Below are 16,795 nucleotides of genomic sequence, written 5' to 3' on the forward strand. Positions count from 1 at the left end.
CTTGGAAATCCCAAACTCCAAACTGAGAGAAATAAATGTCTGTTGCTTAAGCCACCCAGTCTATGGTGTTTTATTATAGTAGCCTGTGCTAAGACATACTGCAACCTAGTAGACAGCTAGGAAAGCTGATAGTTACATTAACTTTATTATTTACTGTTTTTCCATTTCACGTTGTTGTGGCAGATGAAGCTTGCAGAACAGTTGGAGCAATAAAGTAGCCCAGATGTTTGTGGTGTTCCTTGAGCCCACAGGCTGGGGCAGCCACCCAGCAGAAGTGGAACAATAGAGCTGTTGCCCCTCCTAGAGAAGCTGCTGAAAGCCAGGGAGAAACACTCAGCTTCACCCCTCCTCCTTCTGTCCAGTCTCCTGCCAGTGTCTCCCATCAGAAACCAACTGGCAAGACAGCCAGGAAAACACAGACTGCAACGGTCAGCCTCTTACCATACAGGACACAGCACAGGGAGGGCGAAAAACATATTCAAGAGCAAACAAATGACAAGCATACCTTGAAAACAGTGGTCAAGAGACAAAAATGCTTCTAGTGGTACAAAAGTACTCTATGTGCTTGCTCTCTCTCTCTTTCTCTCTCTTTCTTTCTCTGTGTGTGTGTGCTTCCTTAGAAGTTACTTTGTTTTTATTTTGTTTTGACATATGATCATTACTAGTTAATATGTTCTTCTCAAGCCCAGTAATATTGGACAGTTTCTTCTAAAGCAGTAACAGAAGGATACCTGTATACTTCAAGAATGGATGGTAATATATGCATGAGATACATCTTTTTACAGCTTTTACTTCATGTATTGCTCTTAGGCATCAGTTGTAGCTTGACTTCTTTACTTTTTTTTTTTTTTTTTTTGAGAAGGAGTCTTGCTCTGTCACCTAGGCTGGAGTATAGTGGCGTGATCTCCACTCACTGTAACCTCCACCTCTGGGGTTCAAGCAATTCTCCTGCCTCAGCTTCCCCAGTAACTGGGACTACAGGCATGCACCACCATGCCCAGCTATTTTTTGTATTTTTAGTAGAGACAGGGTTTCGCCATGTTGGCCAGGCTGGTCTCGAACTCCTGACCTCAAGTGATCTGCCCACCTCGGCCTCCCAAAGTGCTGGGACTACAGGCGTGAGCCACCATGCCCAGCCCCTTATTCACTTATTTTAATGGTGCACTTCTGAAATTTGCTCCCACCAAAACGACGCAACCATGGCCTTGTCAGCCTTCAAGGAATGTGGTGTGAACATGGATCATTCTAACCATACCGAGGCACAGTAAGACCAGGACTTACTTTGAGCCTCTGAACTGAGCATAGGGTTTAATGAACCACTTCTCCATTGTGATAAAATATATAAGCAAAAGTGCTATGGTTTGGATGCACAGCCTGCAGCTGAACCCATTACAGGATGCATTATTTGATGTGAGCTGTGAAAGACTGAAGAGCAATTACTCTCTACAACCAAGGGCAAATGGCAACTGTGGAGCTTGGCCTTTTCTCATTTCTTGGTTTCCTGAGGCCAGAGTTCTCTACAATGACAAAACCTCTTTGCTCTGGCTCATTTGAAAAACAATGTCATTTTAAAGGTTAGTGAGTGTGTGTGTGTGTATGTGTGTGTGTGTGTGTGAGAGAGAGAGAGAGAGAGAGAGGATTTTATAGTGATTTTTATGACAATCAATAAAAAAATGCTTTGGAAACATTTAATGAGAGGGGTCACAAAGGCAAATGTAGTGTTGAAAGAAAACAGACAGTTCTGGCTCTTCCAAATCTGTTTTACCAAAACCCAAGGCCTAGGAAAGGGACAACAGTCCTCAATGAAGTCCATTACTGGGCCCTGAGGATAATCTTTCCTTGCCTTCCTGCATATCATTTTCCTTTACTCCTTTCTCCCCTCCCCTTTCCCCAAGATACAGAGCTGGCTGGGAGGCCCCTTACCTACATCCCACCCCGTTTCTCTCACTTTACCCCAGGACGGTCAGAGCTAAAGTCAGAAAGCTGAAGCACTGATGCAGGCCCCAGGACCAATGCGCAGACCCTCCCTCCCTCCACTGCACCACAGGTTCCCACTGCCATTACCAAGCATGGTGCCCCCCGACCAGCCTTCACCCCTCAGCCCTTTTGAAAGGCCCCCAGCTCTTCACCCAGAGACCCCAGCCCCATTCAAGTACCCATGGTCCTCTGCTTCAGTCCAGGCATTTTCCTGACATGGAGGTTCAAGCTCACTTATGAATATTTAAAGACCCATTATTTTTTTTAATGCTTGAAAGCTACTGACTTTCTGAGCCCAACATCATCAACAAACAGTAAGGGAGTCATAAAGAAAATGCATTACTCACCTTTCATCTTTCTTTTTTTTTTTTTTTTTAAGGTTTTATAGGTAATTAATATATTTTATAATTTAAACATTTGAAGATGGTGAGATTTATTTTATTTTATTTTATTTTATTTATTATTATTATACTTTAAGTTCTAGGGTACATGTGCATAACGTGCAGGTTTGTTACATATGTATACTTGTGCCATGTTGGTGTGGCAAGTAAGAAAAAAGAAAAACCTGCCTGTCACAGAACCTGGATGTGACTGTGTGTTCAGGAAAAAAGAAAGAGATGGGGGCTGGTGGGGGCAGGGGGGGCAGATCACAAAGGACACAACCCAGGGTCATAAAAGGGGGCAGAAAGAGTTGTACAAGCCTAAACTCCCACCTCTCCACTTCCCAGAGGCCCAGTCCCTGTTCCTCATTCCTCCCCCTCCCATTCCTGGTGCTTGCTGGGAAAGCAGGATCTCAGACCCCACCCCAGACCTCCTGAATTAAACGATCTAGGGGTGGAGCGCAGGAGTGGGTTTTAGCAAACTTTCCAGGTGATTCTAATGCCTGCTAAAGTTGAAAAGCAACACCATATGGTGTAGACACCAGTGTCTTGTGCATGGTTGTTTAACAAACACTTGCTGATTTAAGTATATCTGCAAGATCTTGGTGTGGAGCTAGACTGCAAGCTCCCTGAGAGCAGAGACCATATCTTTCTTCATGCCTGACAATGCATTTGTTGAAGGGAAATAGAATCGGACAGTATTTTGCTTTTGTTTTCCACTTTAACCTTTTCTAATTAAAGGTTTCAAAACAGCAAGGAAAATCACAGTGAGTGTTGTTTACAGAGTGGTTTTGAGATAATATATCAATACCATGTAAATAATTAATAATATCAGCTTACCAGTAGTATTGATACCTTCCAGTCATATAGTGGCTCTGTGGTTTTGAAAACTCTTCCATGAACATTTTTCATTTGATCCTCAAGAAATTTTGGCAGGAAAATGTGTAGGTTTCATTCTTGCCTCTCATAGAAGAAGAAGCAGAAGTTCAGAAAAGCTGAGAAAATAGTCTTGGTTTTCCTAATTAGGTACAAAAACTGGAACCCAGGACTTTGAGCTCCTACTCCATTGGAAAGGTTTGTATTCCAGTTCTGTTATATGTTATCTGAGTGTCGGCTAACTTACCCTTATAAGTCTTTATTTTGCACTTTCTTCAGCTGCAAAATGGGGAAAACAATGGTTCCTATTTTAAAGGGTTGTTGTAAGAATTAAATGAAATAATAAAGGTAAAGCACTTAGCATAGGGCCTGGCACAAAGTAAGGGTTTAATAAATGAAGCCACTGTTATATTACTAATTCTTTATTGTTATATGTCTGAATTTACATATTATACATATAATCATTATATATTTATGATTATTGCACCACACTGACTCCCACTAGAGTGACCAATATTGCATATGTGGGTTAGCAAGTCAGGGATCTTCCTCATCTCAGAAGGTGTTCCTTGCTAACTTAACAGGATATTTAAGGCCTCCAGTCTGCCTTTCATGCCAGGAGTGTTTCTCACTGCTGCTCCCCAGTGGGTCTTTATGCATGCTGCAGGTTGGGTATCTGCTGTGGTCACAGTGCTTACCATCCTTTCTCATGGACATGTTGCCTAGTCATTCCAAGCACATGCCTTCCTTATCAATTGTATTGTTAAGTTGTTATGGTTAATTTAAATATATATATGTATGTGTGTGTATATATACACACACACACATATATATATGATAGAACCACAGCTTTTATCCAAATGTAAAATAAACACATGTAAAAGATATTATTTAACTCTGGACTTAAAGACGGGACCAGTAAGATGTTGCATAGGCTCAAGGGGATATTCAGTGAATGCACACACACAGGCAATCAGGAATGCAGAAACAAGTTACAAAATGGGTTAATACCCATGGAGCGAGAATCAGATGCATTCCGCCAAACACAATTTATTGGCATTTCTTTCTATTTGCAAGAACTTGTATTATTATTCGTTTTCTACCATCTACAGAGCTATAAAATAGCTCAAAGATGATGAAAAGCAGAGATAACCTGGAAAGGTGTGCTGAACAGGGCCCCCAGTCACCTTTTCTGCCCACTTTGAAGTCTTTCACAATCTTTCCTGACAGTGAGATCTCAAAAGAGTTTAGTGTTGGAGGAAGAGAAGGTATCACTATATCCAGTTCCCTGCCTAGAAAAGAGGCTTCACAGTCCTGGGCTTCAAAAGGCCTGAGCGAGTTTTCTCCTTTGGTTCTCTTCTTCTCTTAATACCTTCTCCTTTTCCTGAAGATTTCATCTCAAAGTTCCACAAAATCCACACTCATAGTCCCTCTCCTTCTCCTTGGAAGAAAGAAGTTTCTTCCTCCTTGGTCCTGTCTTAATATCTCACAAACCTCGATGTTCAGGCTTTGGCTGAATATGTGTGAAGCGTCTCTTCTCACCCACAAGGACTACAAAGTAGGAGGAGAAGGTTCTGGTTCCTAAGTGAGGGCAAGTAGGTACTGGATTCTAAGTTTCGCTTCCCCTTCAGCAAGCCTGATTGCCTTACCATTAACCTAAGAAGGAAGCATATCTTGCCAAAGATCACTAATTCCCCCAGGACAATATAAATCTTGTCTAATTTGAGAAAAGGATACTTATTTCTAACAACATGACTTTGGACTTGCCCTGTGAAAGCATCACCCAGGCATCCTTGAGCTGAGGAACGTCTTACCTTTTCCCAGGTCAGACTTTCATTCCTCTCCCTTTGTTGTCCAGAAGGGTGATCCTTGCTGTCATGCGCGTCTGTGTGAAGAGACCACCAAACAGGCTTTGTGTGAGCAACACGGCTGTTTATTTCACCTGGGTGCAGGCGGGCTGAGTCCAAAAAGAGAGTCAGCGAAGGGAGATAAGGGTGGGTCCATTTTATAGGATTTGGGTAGGAAAAGGAAAATTACAGTCAAAGGGGGGTTGTTCTCTGGCGGGCAGGAGTAGGGGTTACAAGGTGCTCAGTGGGGGAGCTTTTTGAGCCAGGATGAGCCAGGAAAAGGAATTTCACAAGATAATGTCATCGCTTAAGGCAAGGACTGGCCATTTTCACTTCTTTTGTGGTGGAATGTCATCAGCTAAGGCGAGGCAGGGCGTTTGCACTTCTTTTGTAATTCTTCAGTTACTTCAGGCCATCTGGGCGTATAAGTGCAAGTCACAGGGGATGCGATGGCTTGGCTTGGGCTCAGAGGCCTGACACTTGCTTCATCTAGTTATTGTTTTTTTCTTGCAAAAAAGAAAAGGAATGTCCAGTTGTTTCTACCACACATATGGTTTAAAAAATAGAATTTGACATTTTATAAAATTAGGAGATCAGAAGTTATAAGACGGGCGTAATGGAAATAGGTCTAAGTTAAGATTTAGACTAATAAGGGAGAATAGGATGTGGTGCAAGGTAGTTTCAGGACTAGGTGGATCAAGAACACTGCTTCTTGAGCTCTCGAAATACGTTTTCAGTACTGGCTCTCTGCAACAGACTTACCACGGAGAGTTGGATCAAACAGCTCCTTCCAGAACATCCAGTTCTGCTTGCTTCCACATGCAGCTGAATTGACACTCCTAGATCTATGCAGATTCAAGCATTTTTTGTTTCCCCAAGAGATATATTATTTTCTACTTTAAAAGATAATCAAACATATGAATTTCTTACCAAGTTCCACATTCAACACAATGTAGGCACTTTCCCTCTTGTGCAAGCAGACAGCACATTGAGGATGAGCATTCACAGGAGCCCTGGGATATAGACCCACACTGGCCACTAAGTGGTTGAGCCATCTCAGTCACTCACATTTGGAGTTTCAGCTTTGTCATCTCCAAAATGAAGGTGATGGACTGGGGCCCTTCCAAAGCAGCTCTTCCACAATGTCAAGGTACTAAGTCACTCCTAAGGTATCCTCATCCTAACTATTGGTGCTAGATCAGAAAGGAAAAGGTGACTTCTCCAGACTGGGATGAATAGCCAGTCATGCAGATGTCCTTTGCAGACTGTGATGGGGTGAAGAGTTGCCTTCCCTTACTGTGGACAATGTCAGGGTATAAAAGGTTCTGTGGAAGAAGCTGCCAGCAACACATCCTAAAAGGGATGCATTGGGGCACTGGCATTATATAAGATGGTAATTCTTCTTTTATTTTGTGTTTATATTCTGAGTCAGGCATTTTTGCCATATTCAGTCTATCATTCACTCGTTATTCAATCTCTAATTCTGCATTACTGTTTGAGTACCTTCTATGTGCCATGTATTTTGCTGAATGCTGGAGACTAAATGATGAACGCACAGTTGAGGTCTCTGTCCTCATGGTACCTATAGTCAAGGGGGGATGTGAATAAGTGAAAAAGTTATACTGAGTGACGTACAAGGCATAAGTGGGCCCGCATGAGTGGCAGCTAACCCAGAGGAAGATGGAAGAGACTGAGAGGGCCTGACACAGAAGCCATAAATGTGTTTTAGACAGATGGTACATGTGATGGCTACAGGTGATTTCTTGCAAAACTAATGAAGCTTAAGTTTAGTGGTATACCCATAAACTGGCTCTTTGAAAAAAGGATGAAATTATTTCATAATCAGTGCTTTTCAGCCATACTGCCAGCTCCAGAACACAGCTAAACTTTGGGCCCCTTACTAAGACAAATCCCCTCTTAGTGTCTTAGTAATTCCCCCAGAGCAGGCTCTGAGACAGGAGTTTGCACACAAGTAGTTTATGTGGGACATGCAAGAAATACCCATAGCAGGAGGGTAAGTGGGCTGTGAGAGGGAAGACTGCCAATAAAAGGTGTGTGTTCAAGCCAGCTACCATTATGCATAACCAGAGCTCAATCTTTCTTAAAAATTCTGAGAATCAGTATGGTAACAACCTGAGGAGAAAGGGAGCTGGGGTATTTATACTCCAACTCCTGTCAGTCATTGGCTCAGGTCTGCCCCTGAGTGTGTTATTTTCCTTTTATATTTTACCTTCCCTGATGGGCGGAGTGACCTTCCATTGCTTTGGTGAAAACTGTAAAGCAAAGAGATGCAAATACTAACAGTTAGAAGTCATCCAACAAGCACAGAAGTGGTAAGGCCTGGGGGATATAGATAGTGTCTGGTACAAAATATCCTATACTTAATTATGTATTTGTAATTTGCATTTTTCTTAAATTGGGCCCTCAAATTATTATGAATTTTAGACCTCACAAAACCTGAAACCACCTATAGTCACAGGCCTAACTTGCTGAAAATATAGCATGTATGGGAAAATCAAAGAAATTAAAAAGCCCATATCAGAATTGGAGGGAAGAGGGAGGGCAGCAAGAGATGAAACTAGAAGCTAGAAAGTTGAAGCTAGAAGCTAGAAAGGTAAGCCAAGGCCATATGAAGGGTGCTGTGTTAAACTGGGCTTTTCTAGATTTGACTGACTTTTGTTGGTGTCTGCAGAACTCAGCTGGGATCCTTGGGGCATCTCATTTCTGGGATAAACTGACAGAACAACCCCTTTCTAAGATGGGCTCTTCCCAAGATAAAGAATAAGAACCCAAGAGGGCTGATGGAAGCTCACCTTGCCTCTGATGTCTGTTAGTCACAGTGGCACAGGTCAAATCTTATATTCCATTGGCCAGACCCAAAGTTAGAAGGGCAAGGAAATATAGTATACCTACAGGGAAGGAAATAATGACTAAGTAAGAACTGTAATACAACCTACTACTGGAATTTCACCAAAATGTTAATAGTGGAGATGTGGAGATAGTGAGATTTCGGATCATTTTTCCTTTAGCTTTTCACTATTGTTGCAATTTGTAATAAGAATGTAGCAATTGTGCCAAAAAATATGAACCTATTCTTCTAAATAATGAAAGATTATATCAAATATTAAAGAGCATTTTTAAGGATATCTTTTAAAATTTTTCCTTTCTTAATGTTTTATTTATAAATGAGTTAATATACATATAAAAGGCCTACCCCCTCAACTTCCTAAAACTACCTATTAGTATTTATAGCATGTGTAACTAATCAGACTTTATTATGTTCCTATTTCTGGTTTCTTAGTATTACTCTCATTAAATTTTTTTATTTTGTATATATCTTTGTAAACCACCTGCAAGTACTTTATGGGGTTAGCTAGGAAATAAAGAAATAGATTATTTAAAAACTAGAAAGAAAAGAATTTGAAGGGATTCATCACAGTAATACTCAGCCCTGATAGCATATACAAATCACCTGAGATTTCTTTTTAATACCTCTGATGAAGACTCTAGAGGTTCTAAATTAATGTTTCTGAATTGGGCTAATTTTTAAAAGCTCTCTGAAGATTGAGAAAAATTGAATAAATAATGATTAAATTAAGTGAAAAAAAATAACAAAAGGACCAATTGTATGTGATGAGCAAAAGCAGGTTGGGAAGTTTCTTTACAAACTTGAAGTAGGGTGTGATACTAAAAAGCCAAAGCTCCTAAATATTAAAAAGAATAAGGGAAATGGATGCAGTAGAGCAATATGGGCTTCCAGAATTAGGAAGGGCCTGCTATTAAGATCTGTTCAATCTTCCCTGGGTGAGGAAGAGTGAGTCATATTCTCTCTGATATCTCGTATTCCCACATGCATCCCAAATCAGACCCTAATTGACAATTGTTTTTGTGGGCCACTGAGGTGCATTTTTTGGACTGTTTTTCAGAACATTGTGATTAAGCTAAAGTCTGTCATTCTCCATGAGAAGAGGCTGAACTCACAGGCGATTACTTACACACCCAGAACAGGAGAGAAGGAATACTAGAAATATTGTAGAAATGTGGTTTGTTCACTTGTTTATAGCTCTTCAAACTGAAATTATTTGATTCTGTTTAGAGTTCAGTTGTTTATGTGGGAAACATTATAAAATATCAAAAGCTCTTTTATCTTGATGTCTCATCCCAGCTTTTTTGAGACTCCACTTTAACATTTGATAAGAACTGAAATGGGGATAAATTATGCTTTCCTCCTCTCTTTCTCTTTTAAGTTTATACATAAATGTTGAGAGAAAGCTTGAGGTATTTGTTTTGTTTTTTTTAGCTAAATGGCAAGTAAATAACAGGCTTTTTAGTAACTGTGATCTGGTACTGGTAAGGTCTGAGTTAACTGCCATTTGCAGAGTAACCATGGTGACCAGCATATGGCTTCTGATTCCATTAATCTTATTGAGATTAACAGTAACCCCAAAGGATCTTTTGCAGTGATTCAGAAATAAATCATCTTTTCACATGTATACTGTTTGGTGACAGCCACTCGCTCTCAGTGTGTGTCTCTACCCAACAAAGAAATAAGACACTCCCTCTCATGAGATGATTGGAAATGCATCCCTCAAATAAGAAATTTTACAAAATACATCCAATGGTGAAAAGGTAAACACATATAAATACCATGCGAAAGGAGGATTTATTAAACAAACATGTGTCATACCCCTGATAGATACATAAGGGGAAGGTCATTTACTCCCAGTTGGAAATTTACTTGTATAGAACCTCAGCCTGGAGATATGGACTGGAAACAAAATTTGAGACTCTTCAATGAAAAAAATCCAATTGTTATTTCAATTATAGGAATTAGAAATGATTAATTAAGCTGGATTTGGGAAGAGGAGCAGCTGGCTGCCCAAGAGGAGACTAATAATGTGTTCTATTTGTAACGAGATGTTGCAACTTCAAAAGTACAGTGTGGCCCTACCTCAAACCATATTTGGCCTCCAACAGCCCCAGAGCATGTAAAATAATAGCCTCATTTTACAGATGGAGATACTGAACTAAACAATTCAGAATGACTTCCCCATACTCACCTAGTATTAGAGCTTTCTCTCAAACTGGCTGAATAAATTGTTGAGTCTGAGTTGGAAGGGATGGGAACTGAATTACAATCCCAACATTCTTCTGACGCTCAGTGTAGACAAAATATGCATAACTATGGGTCTTTCTCAACTCATGGAGCTTATACTCCCTCATCTCTAGGTTTTCCTTGGTTAAAGGAATACTCTAAGCTCTTATTTCAACCTAGATCTTCCTACATAAAAGAAATATCAAGAACACAATAGCGTTTTACAAATTCTAAGATGCACAGTTTCTTACTTTAACACCTATAGCTGGGCATGGTGGCTTGCACCTGTAATCCCAACACTTTGGGAGGCTGAGGCAGGCAGATCACTTAAGGTCAGGAGTTCGAGACCAGCCTGGCCAACATGGTAAAATCCTGTCTCTACTAAAAAAAAAAAAAAATATATACACACACACACACACACACACACACACACACACACACACACATTAGCTGGGTGTGGTGGCGTGTGCCTGTAATCCTACCTACTGGGGAGGCTGAAGCATGAGAATCACTTGAAACTGGAAGGCGAAGGTTGCAGTGAGTCACTGTACTCCAACCTGGGAACAGAGCAAGACTCCATCTCAAAAAAAAAAAAAAAAAAAAAAAAAAAAATCTGTGACACTGAGATATGCCTTTTCATCAATGGCTTATTATGATCACTATGCAGCAATACCAAATGTAGATTTCATTACTCGTACATGCACTAACTTGGTCATAGCTGCTTATATTGCCAAAGTCATACAGTTATCGGTACATGGATAGAAAGTTATTGTGTAGGCAGAAAGAGGTATAAATTTCATATTAGCGACATGAGTACTCATTTTGGAGTAATGACCATCATATTACGTTTTCTTGCAAAGTAACAACATAGTGTTCTACAGGACCTAAGAAGGGAAGATACAAGTAGATCTTATATGTTAACCTACCATGCACTAAGCACAGAAAGTTTTTTTAAAAAAGCTAAATCTTTCAGAATACATGAAAGGAATTTCAAAGCAACAAGAAGCTGACATAATTTAATTTGCTACATCCTTTTGCTCTTGGCCATTGTAAAATAGTTTTGATCTTATCATTTATGTTAGGTTTTGTGATAGGTGGTAATTCACAAACCAGCCAGCATGGCTCTGATCCCCTGTTGCTGGTGGTGGGACTGGGCCTAAAGCTCCCTTCCCTGCTCTGCTGATGCAGAACAACATCAGGAAGTCCAAGTAGTCAAAACCAAAGTCAAACATTGAACATTTGCAACCCCAATTTCAATCATAAAATTAACCAACTCTAATGGGAAATCAGTCTTTTGTTCATCTTAGCACAAATGCTCTAGACCACAATTTTTATTTCATTAAAAATAAAACTGGTCTCCTTTGGCTCTGTAAGCTTTCAAAATAATGATTCTTTATAATTCCCTGGCAATTGTAGAAAGTATTCATTTTACATTATTTCCCTGACAATTGAGAAAATTTGAGGTTACACTGAAATATTTCTTATGTAAGAGCAAATGAAGAGGATGGATCTCATATAATCATGGCCAAAAAAGTATGTTCTTCGTCATATATTTTTATAAATCATTGAGGAGCAGGGAATATTGTATATGCATAAATGTATAACCTATTATAGCAGCCTGAGACCCCATGGGTTATTATTATGTCAGCAGAACTGAGATACTCAGATGTGTTTAGTGGTAGAAGCAAGCATTCCATTAATTTGGTTAAGGGACATGAATCAGCTAGTGGGTTGTGAGTTATGCACCTTCCTGACCTTCACAAAAGCACACCCTGACTTGAGTTTATACAGTCAGGGGTGCAGTAGGATGTACTGGCCCAGGTCAGAAGAGTGCCAAATTTCCTCAAGCACTCATTTGTCCTCAGGAAACTCAGAAGCTGAGTCATTAACATCCTGGCCCCAGCTCCTTCCTTGGACGATTGTGACACTCTCTTGTGAACCCCTTGTCACTAATCTGACTCTGGGTATCTGACTTCTAGTTTTACTACCAGGATTAAACTTTTTCTGTTAACATAAGGGCTCTCTACCCAGGGCCTTTCCAAGTCCCTGGCTTACAAGACATATAGGAACAGAGAGACTATTTCTTTTAATTACATAAAGAAATCTGATCAGATGTGAGATCCTTTAAAAGAAACTTTTGACTTCCTTTGTAAAAATATATTAGCATTTGTTACTTAAGTGTTTCCAAGAGTGGAATTTATTTTACACCCTAATTCATTATTAATGCATCATTTTTCGTATTCTCCACACATAAGATTAAGTGAGGAAAAAGTATAGAGTATAAAAGTTCTGTCTTTATTTCTCCAGTCTATAGATACCTGCCAAATCTCACTGTTGCTAAGGGAATATATTATTAACTGAGGTATCAGAATTAGAAAGGTCATATTGTTCTGAAAAAATATGCTGTGACTCTGAGATGTCCAGGTGGTATCAAGAATGTATTTCCCCAGATAATTTAATCTCATTTGAAAACTTAGATGTACTTGGTTCAGGGGAATATGCTGAAATAAAACCCTATCTGCCTCTTCACTCTCTCCTTTCTTCTCAGGAAGGAGAAACAGTGATCATAGCTCATTGAAAACGCTCCTGCTGCAGTTTAAAAAGCTATACTATTTGCTTTTTATTCCCTCTTCAAGTTGAGAACATCTCATTGCCATTTTCTATTCAGTGATCCTTCACTTGACTATTGTTTGTAACACCAGTCCCAAGCTTTACTTTTCGACATGTTACAAATCTTTTTTTTTTTCAAACTTTAATCATTTGTTTACATTTCAACATTTCAGTATTTCCGTCCTGACCACCCACCGGGCAATATGACTTTCCCACCTATCTTAGACTGTTCTCAAATTAAAATGTGACTGATACAAAGGGAGAATGAAAGAAGATAGCTTCCTCTCAGCTTCCTCTAGATAACAATAAATGCACTGGAACTTAACTTTTCGAACTTTTAATGAGCATTGTGGAAACATGTTTTAAAGCACAGGCTTGAGAGCCATACTGCCAGAACGTGATTCCCACATTTGACACTTTACTGGCTGAGTGATCCTGGGCAATTAACCTCTCTATGCCTCATTTTCCTCAACTGTAAAATGGGCAGTTGAGGATATGGGCAGTTGAGAATAATAATATTCTCCTTAAGTTATTCTAAGGATTACATTAATGCAACAGATATTAAGTATTTCGAAAAATACCTGTGCTTTTTCTCTGCCCGGCATTGCTGGGCCTGCAGGTCTGTGTTAAACCGTGGATGAGGGTCTTTGTTCTGCAGAATGGAGTTTGTTAAAGTTGTTAAGAATAAGGCCTATTTAAGAGATACCAAGTGAAATTTAGGAGACGACAAGAGGGTAGAACTGACTACTATGCTCAAAAACGCTCAGTGATACAGGATAAAAATAAATACAACACACTCAAATACAGGGTGATAGTCTGTGTAACAAACAGAGGTATCATTTGTCAGATTGCTTATGCCCATATAGAAGGGGTAGTCTGTGCAGCATATGTACATGGTACATGAACTACCAAAATAAAGTGTGAAGGTTGGCCTGACAAATTATGCTGCAGCACATTCTACTGGCCTGCCACTGGCCCACAGGCTTCTCGGTAGGTTTGGCATGGACAAGATCTATGAAGGCTAAGTGGAGATGACTGGAGATTAATGCGATATGGAAAGCATTGATGGTCAGCCTGGTGCCTTCACCTGCTATTTGGATATAGGCCTTGCCAGAACCATCACTGGCAATAAAGTTTTTGGGGCCTTGAAGGGAGTTGTTGATGAAGGCTGTTCTGTCCCTCATAGTACCAGACAATGTTTGTGATTCTGAAAGCAAGGAATTGAATGCAGAAATGCATAGGAAACACATCATGGGTCAGAAGGATGCAGATTACATGCATTACCTAATGGAAGCAGATGAAGATGCTTACAAGAAATGGTTCTTTCCATTCATGAAGAACAGCATAACTTCAGACCTGATGGAGGAGATAAACAAGAGAACTCATATTGGCTGGGCACGGTGGCTCACAGTCCCAGCACTTTGGAGACTGAGGTGGGTGAACTGCTCGAGCCCAGGAGTACGAGATCAGCCTGGACAACATGGCAAAACCCTGTTTCTGCAAAAAAATTTATAAAAATTACCCAGGCGTGGTGGTGTGCACCTGTTGTTCCAGCTACTCAGGGAGCTGAGGTGGGAGGATCACTTGAGCCCAGGAGGTTGAGCCTGCAGTGAGCCAAGATCATGCCACTTTACTCCAGCCTGGGTGACAGAGCGAGACCCTGTCTCAAATAAATAAATAAATAAAACAAAAAACAAAAGCTCATGTTGCTATCCAACAGAACCCAAACTATGAGATGCCCAAGAAAGAAGTTAAAAACAACAGGTGGAAACATCCCAAAATGTCCCATGCCCAGAAGAAAGATCAGGTAGCTCAAAAGAAGGGAAGCTTCCTCAGAGCTCAGGAGCAGCCTCTGAGAGCTAAAACAAACAATGTTTTAGGATGATTTTTCAGATAAAACAATAAACTTACTGGCTAACCAGGTTTAAAAAAACAATACCTGCAAAGGCAAACTATTACATTTATTATCTAAGTTTCAAAATCAAAAGTTGGTTATTTGTGTCATGATTCATAATTGAGGCTTATTCTAAATTCCAAATATCCTGTTTGTAGCAACTTAAAATGCCAACTCATTGTATTACAATTTTGACATTAATCAACCTAACATTTTTCTCTTATAAAGGTAAGGCATGAACATATTAGCTCTCATGATTCTTTTTTTTAAAAATTAGGCCGGGCGCGGTGGCTCAAGCCTGTAATCCCAGCACTTTGGGAGGCCGAGGCGGGTGGATCACGAGGTCAGGAGATCGAGACTATCCTGGCTAACATGGTGAAACCCCGTCTCTACTAAAAATACAAAAAAAAAAAAACTAGCCGGGCGTGGTGGCGGGTGCCTGTAGTCTCAGCTACTCGGGAGGCTGAGGCGGGAGAATGGCATGAACCCGGGAGGTGGAGCTTGCAGTGAGCCGAGATCACGCCACTGCACTCCAGCCTGGGAGACACAGCGAGACTCCGTCTCAAAAAATAAAAATAAATAAAAATAAAAATAAAAATTATCACTTCTCCCAGATTTCCTAAGCCCCATTGCTTTAGCTCTTTGAGTTGTTACTGTGATAAGGGAAAATACTATTTTTGTGTGATAGGCTGTAAATAGGTTGGGCAGCCATCTCAGTTTGCCTGAAACTGAGGGGTTTCTCAGGACATGGGACTGTTACTGCTTAAACTGGGAAAGTCTTGGGGAAACCAGGATGGTTGGCTATCCTACTGTAAAGGTATTACATAAGGTGGGGGTAAAAGAGGAAAGGAAGAATCAGTGGTAGTATTAATCTCATTAAGTACAAAATAATTATTAGTACACCTCTACTGTTCCCTTGATTTTTGACTCATGCAATCTCTGATGAGTATCTGAAGGGTAAAATTGCACTGAACTAATTAACTCTAAATGTCATGCATTTGGATTTCGTGGGGTTTTTTTCCCTTTTGTTATCATCATCATCTGTGGAATGTATTTCTTCTCCTTCATTTTATGCTGTTCTGCTTTCCTATGATTATGTCATGCTTGTTCTTTTTCTTTTAGGTCAACCCAAATCAAAACATACTCTTGGGATAATGCCCAGGTTATTCTGGTTGGGAACAAGTGTGACATGGAAGACGAGCGGGTCATCTCAACTGAGCGAGGTCAACATTTAGGAGAACAGCTTGGTAAGAAATAAATTAATAAGTTAAAAAGAAAGAGAATTTGCTTATTATATGTAACACTGTACAGAGTCCCAGTTAATTGTCAGGGTGGAGTTAATGAAATGTTTCTCAATCTAACAGTGGAAAGCAACATAATCCTCCCTAAGTGGACAATATATTTTCTCCCACTTACTAAGGCATCATGAGAGCTCAAGTGCAATTAAAGAAGCAAAAATGATACTCAGAATTTTGGTCTTAGTACACTGTATTTAAATTCTTATTCTATGAGAAACGCAGGTTATGCCTTGTCCACTATTTTTGCTTTTCTTTCTCCATACTCTATTTTGCATTCAGTGGGCTCTTTATTTTATTGCGTGATTATTGTTCTCAAGTTTTCATTGAAGGAGGATAATGGCACAGAATAGGTCACATCCTAGATTCTGTTTCTAGTGACATCATTGATAAGCCATGTTACTGTTACAACTCCCTTTGAGACTTAGTCACCCCATCTCTCAAGAATTGTATCATAGCCCATGCCTATTTAACCAAGTCCTTGTAGATAAGATCAAATGAGATAATAGATATGAAAGAGCTTCAGAAAAGGCAAAGCCGTTTCAAACACAAAACACTGTATCTAAAGAGAAAAATGCTGGAGCGAGTAGGGTAGAGATTTAATACAAAGGAGGGATTGATGATTGATAATTGATTGACTGAGTCAAGAAATTTTTACTGGGTACTCGTTGTATGCTTTATATTATGCCAAACATCATGGGGGATACAAAAAAGTGATTCACAGTCCCTAGGCACAAGTTGCTCCCAATCAAGTGGAGACTGAAGACTGGAGATACACACAAGGAAGCAGAAATACAAGTCAACAAAAACAGGTCAATGAG

The 16,795-nt window shown here is 40.0% G+C and overlaps 1 protein-coding gene and 1 pseudogene across 2 annotated transcripts in view; both read left to right on the forward strand.

Annotated features, from left to right (window-relative positions):
- Positions 1-16,795, forward strand: part of RAB3C (RAB3C, member RAS oncogene family) — a 293,496-nt gene that overhangs the window by 236,697 nt on the left and 40,004 nt on the right. For both annotated transcript variants that reach the window (XM_005556952.4, XM_005556951.4), the window contains exon 4: positions 15,802-15,926. In XM_005556952.4, coding sequence (XP_005557009.1) covers positions 15,802-15,926 — 125 coding nt within the window. The remainder of the gene's footprint in view (positions 1-15,801; positions 15,927-16,795) is intronic.
- LOC123573966 (large ribosomal subunit protein uL18 pseudogene) lies at positions 1,200-14,836 on the forward strand (annotated as a pseudogene).

The sequence above is a fragment of the Macaca fascicularis genome, chromosome 6, assembly GCF_037993035.2.
Source record: "Macaca fascicularis isolate 582-1 chromosome 6, T2T-MFA8v1.1".
NCBI lineage: Eukaryota > Metazoa > Chordata > Mammalia > Primates > Cercopithecidae > Macaca > Macaca fascicularis.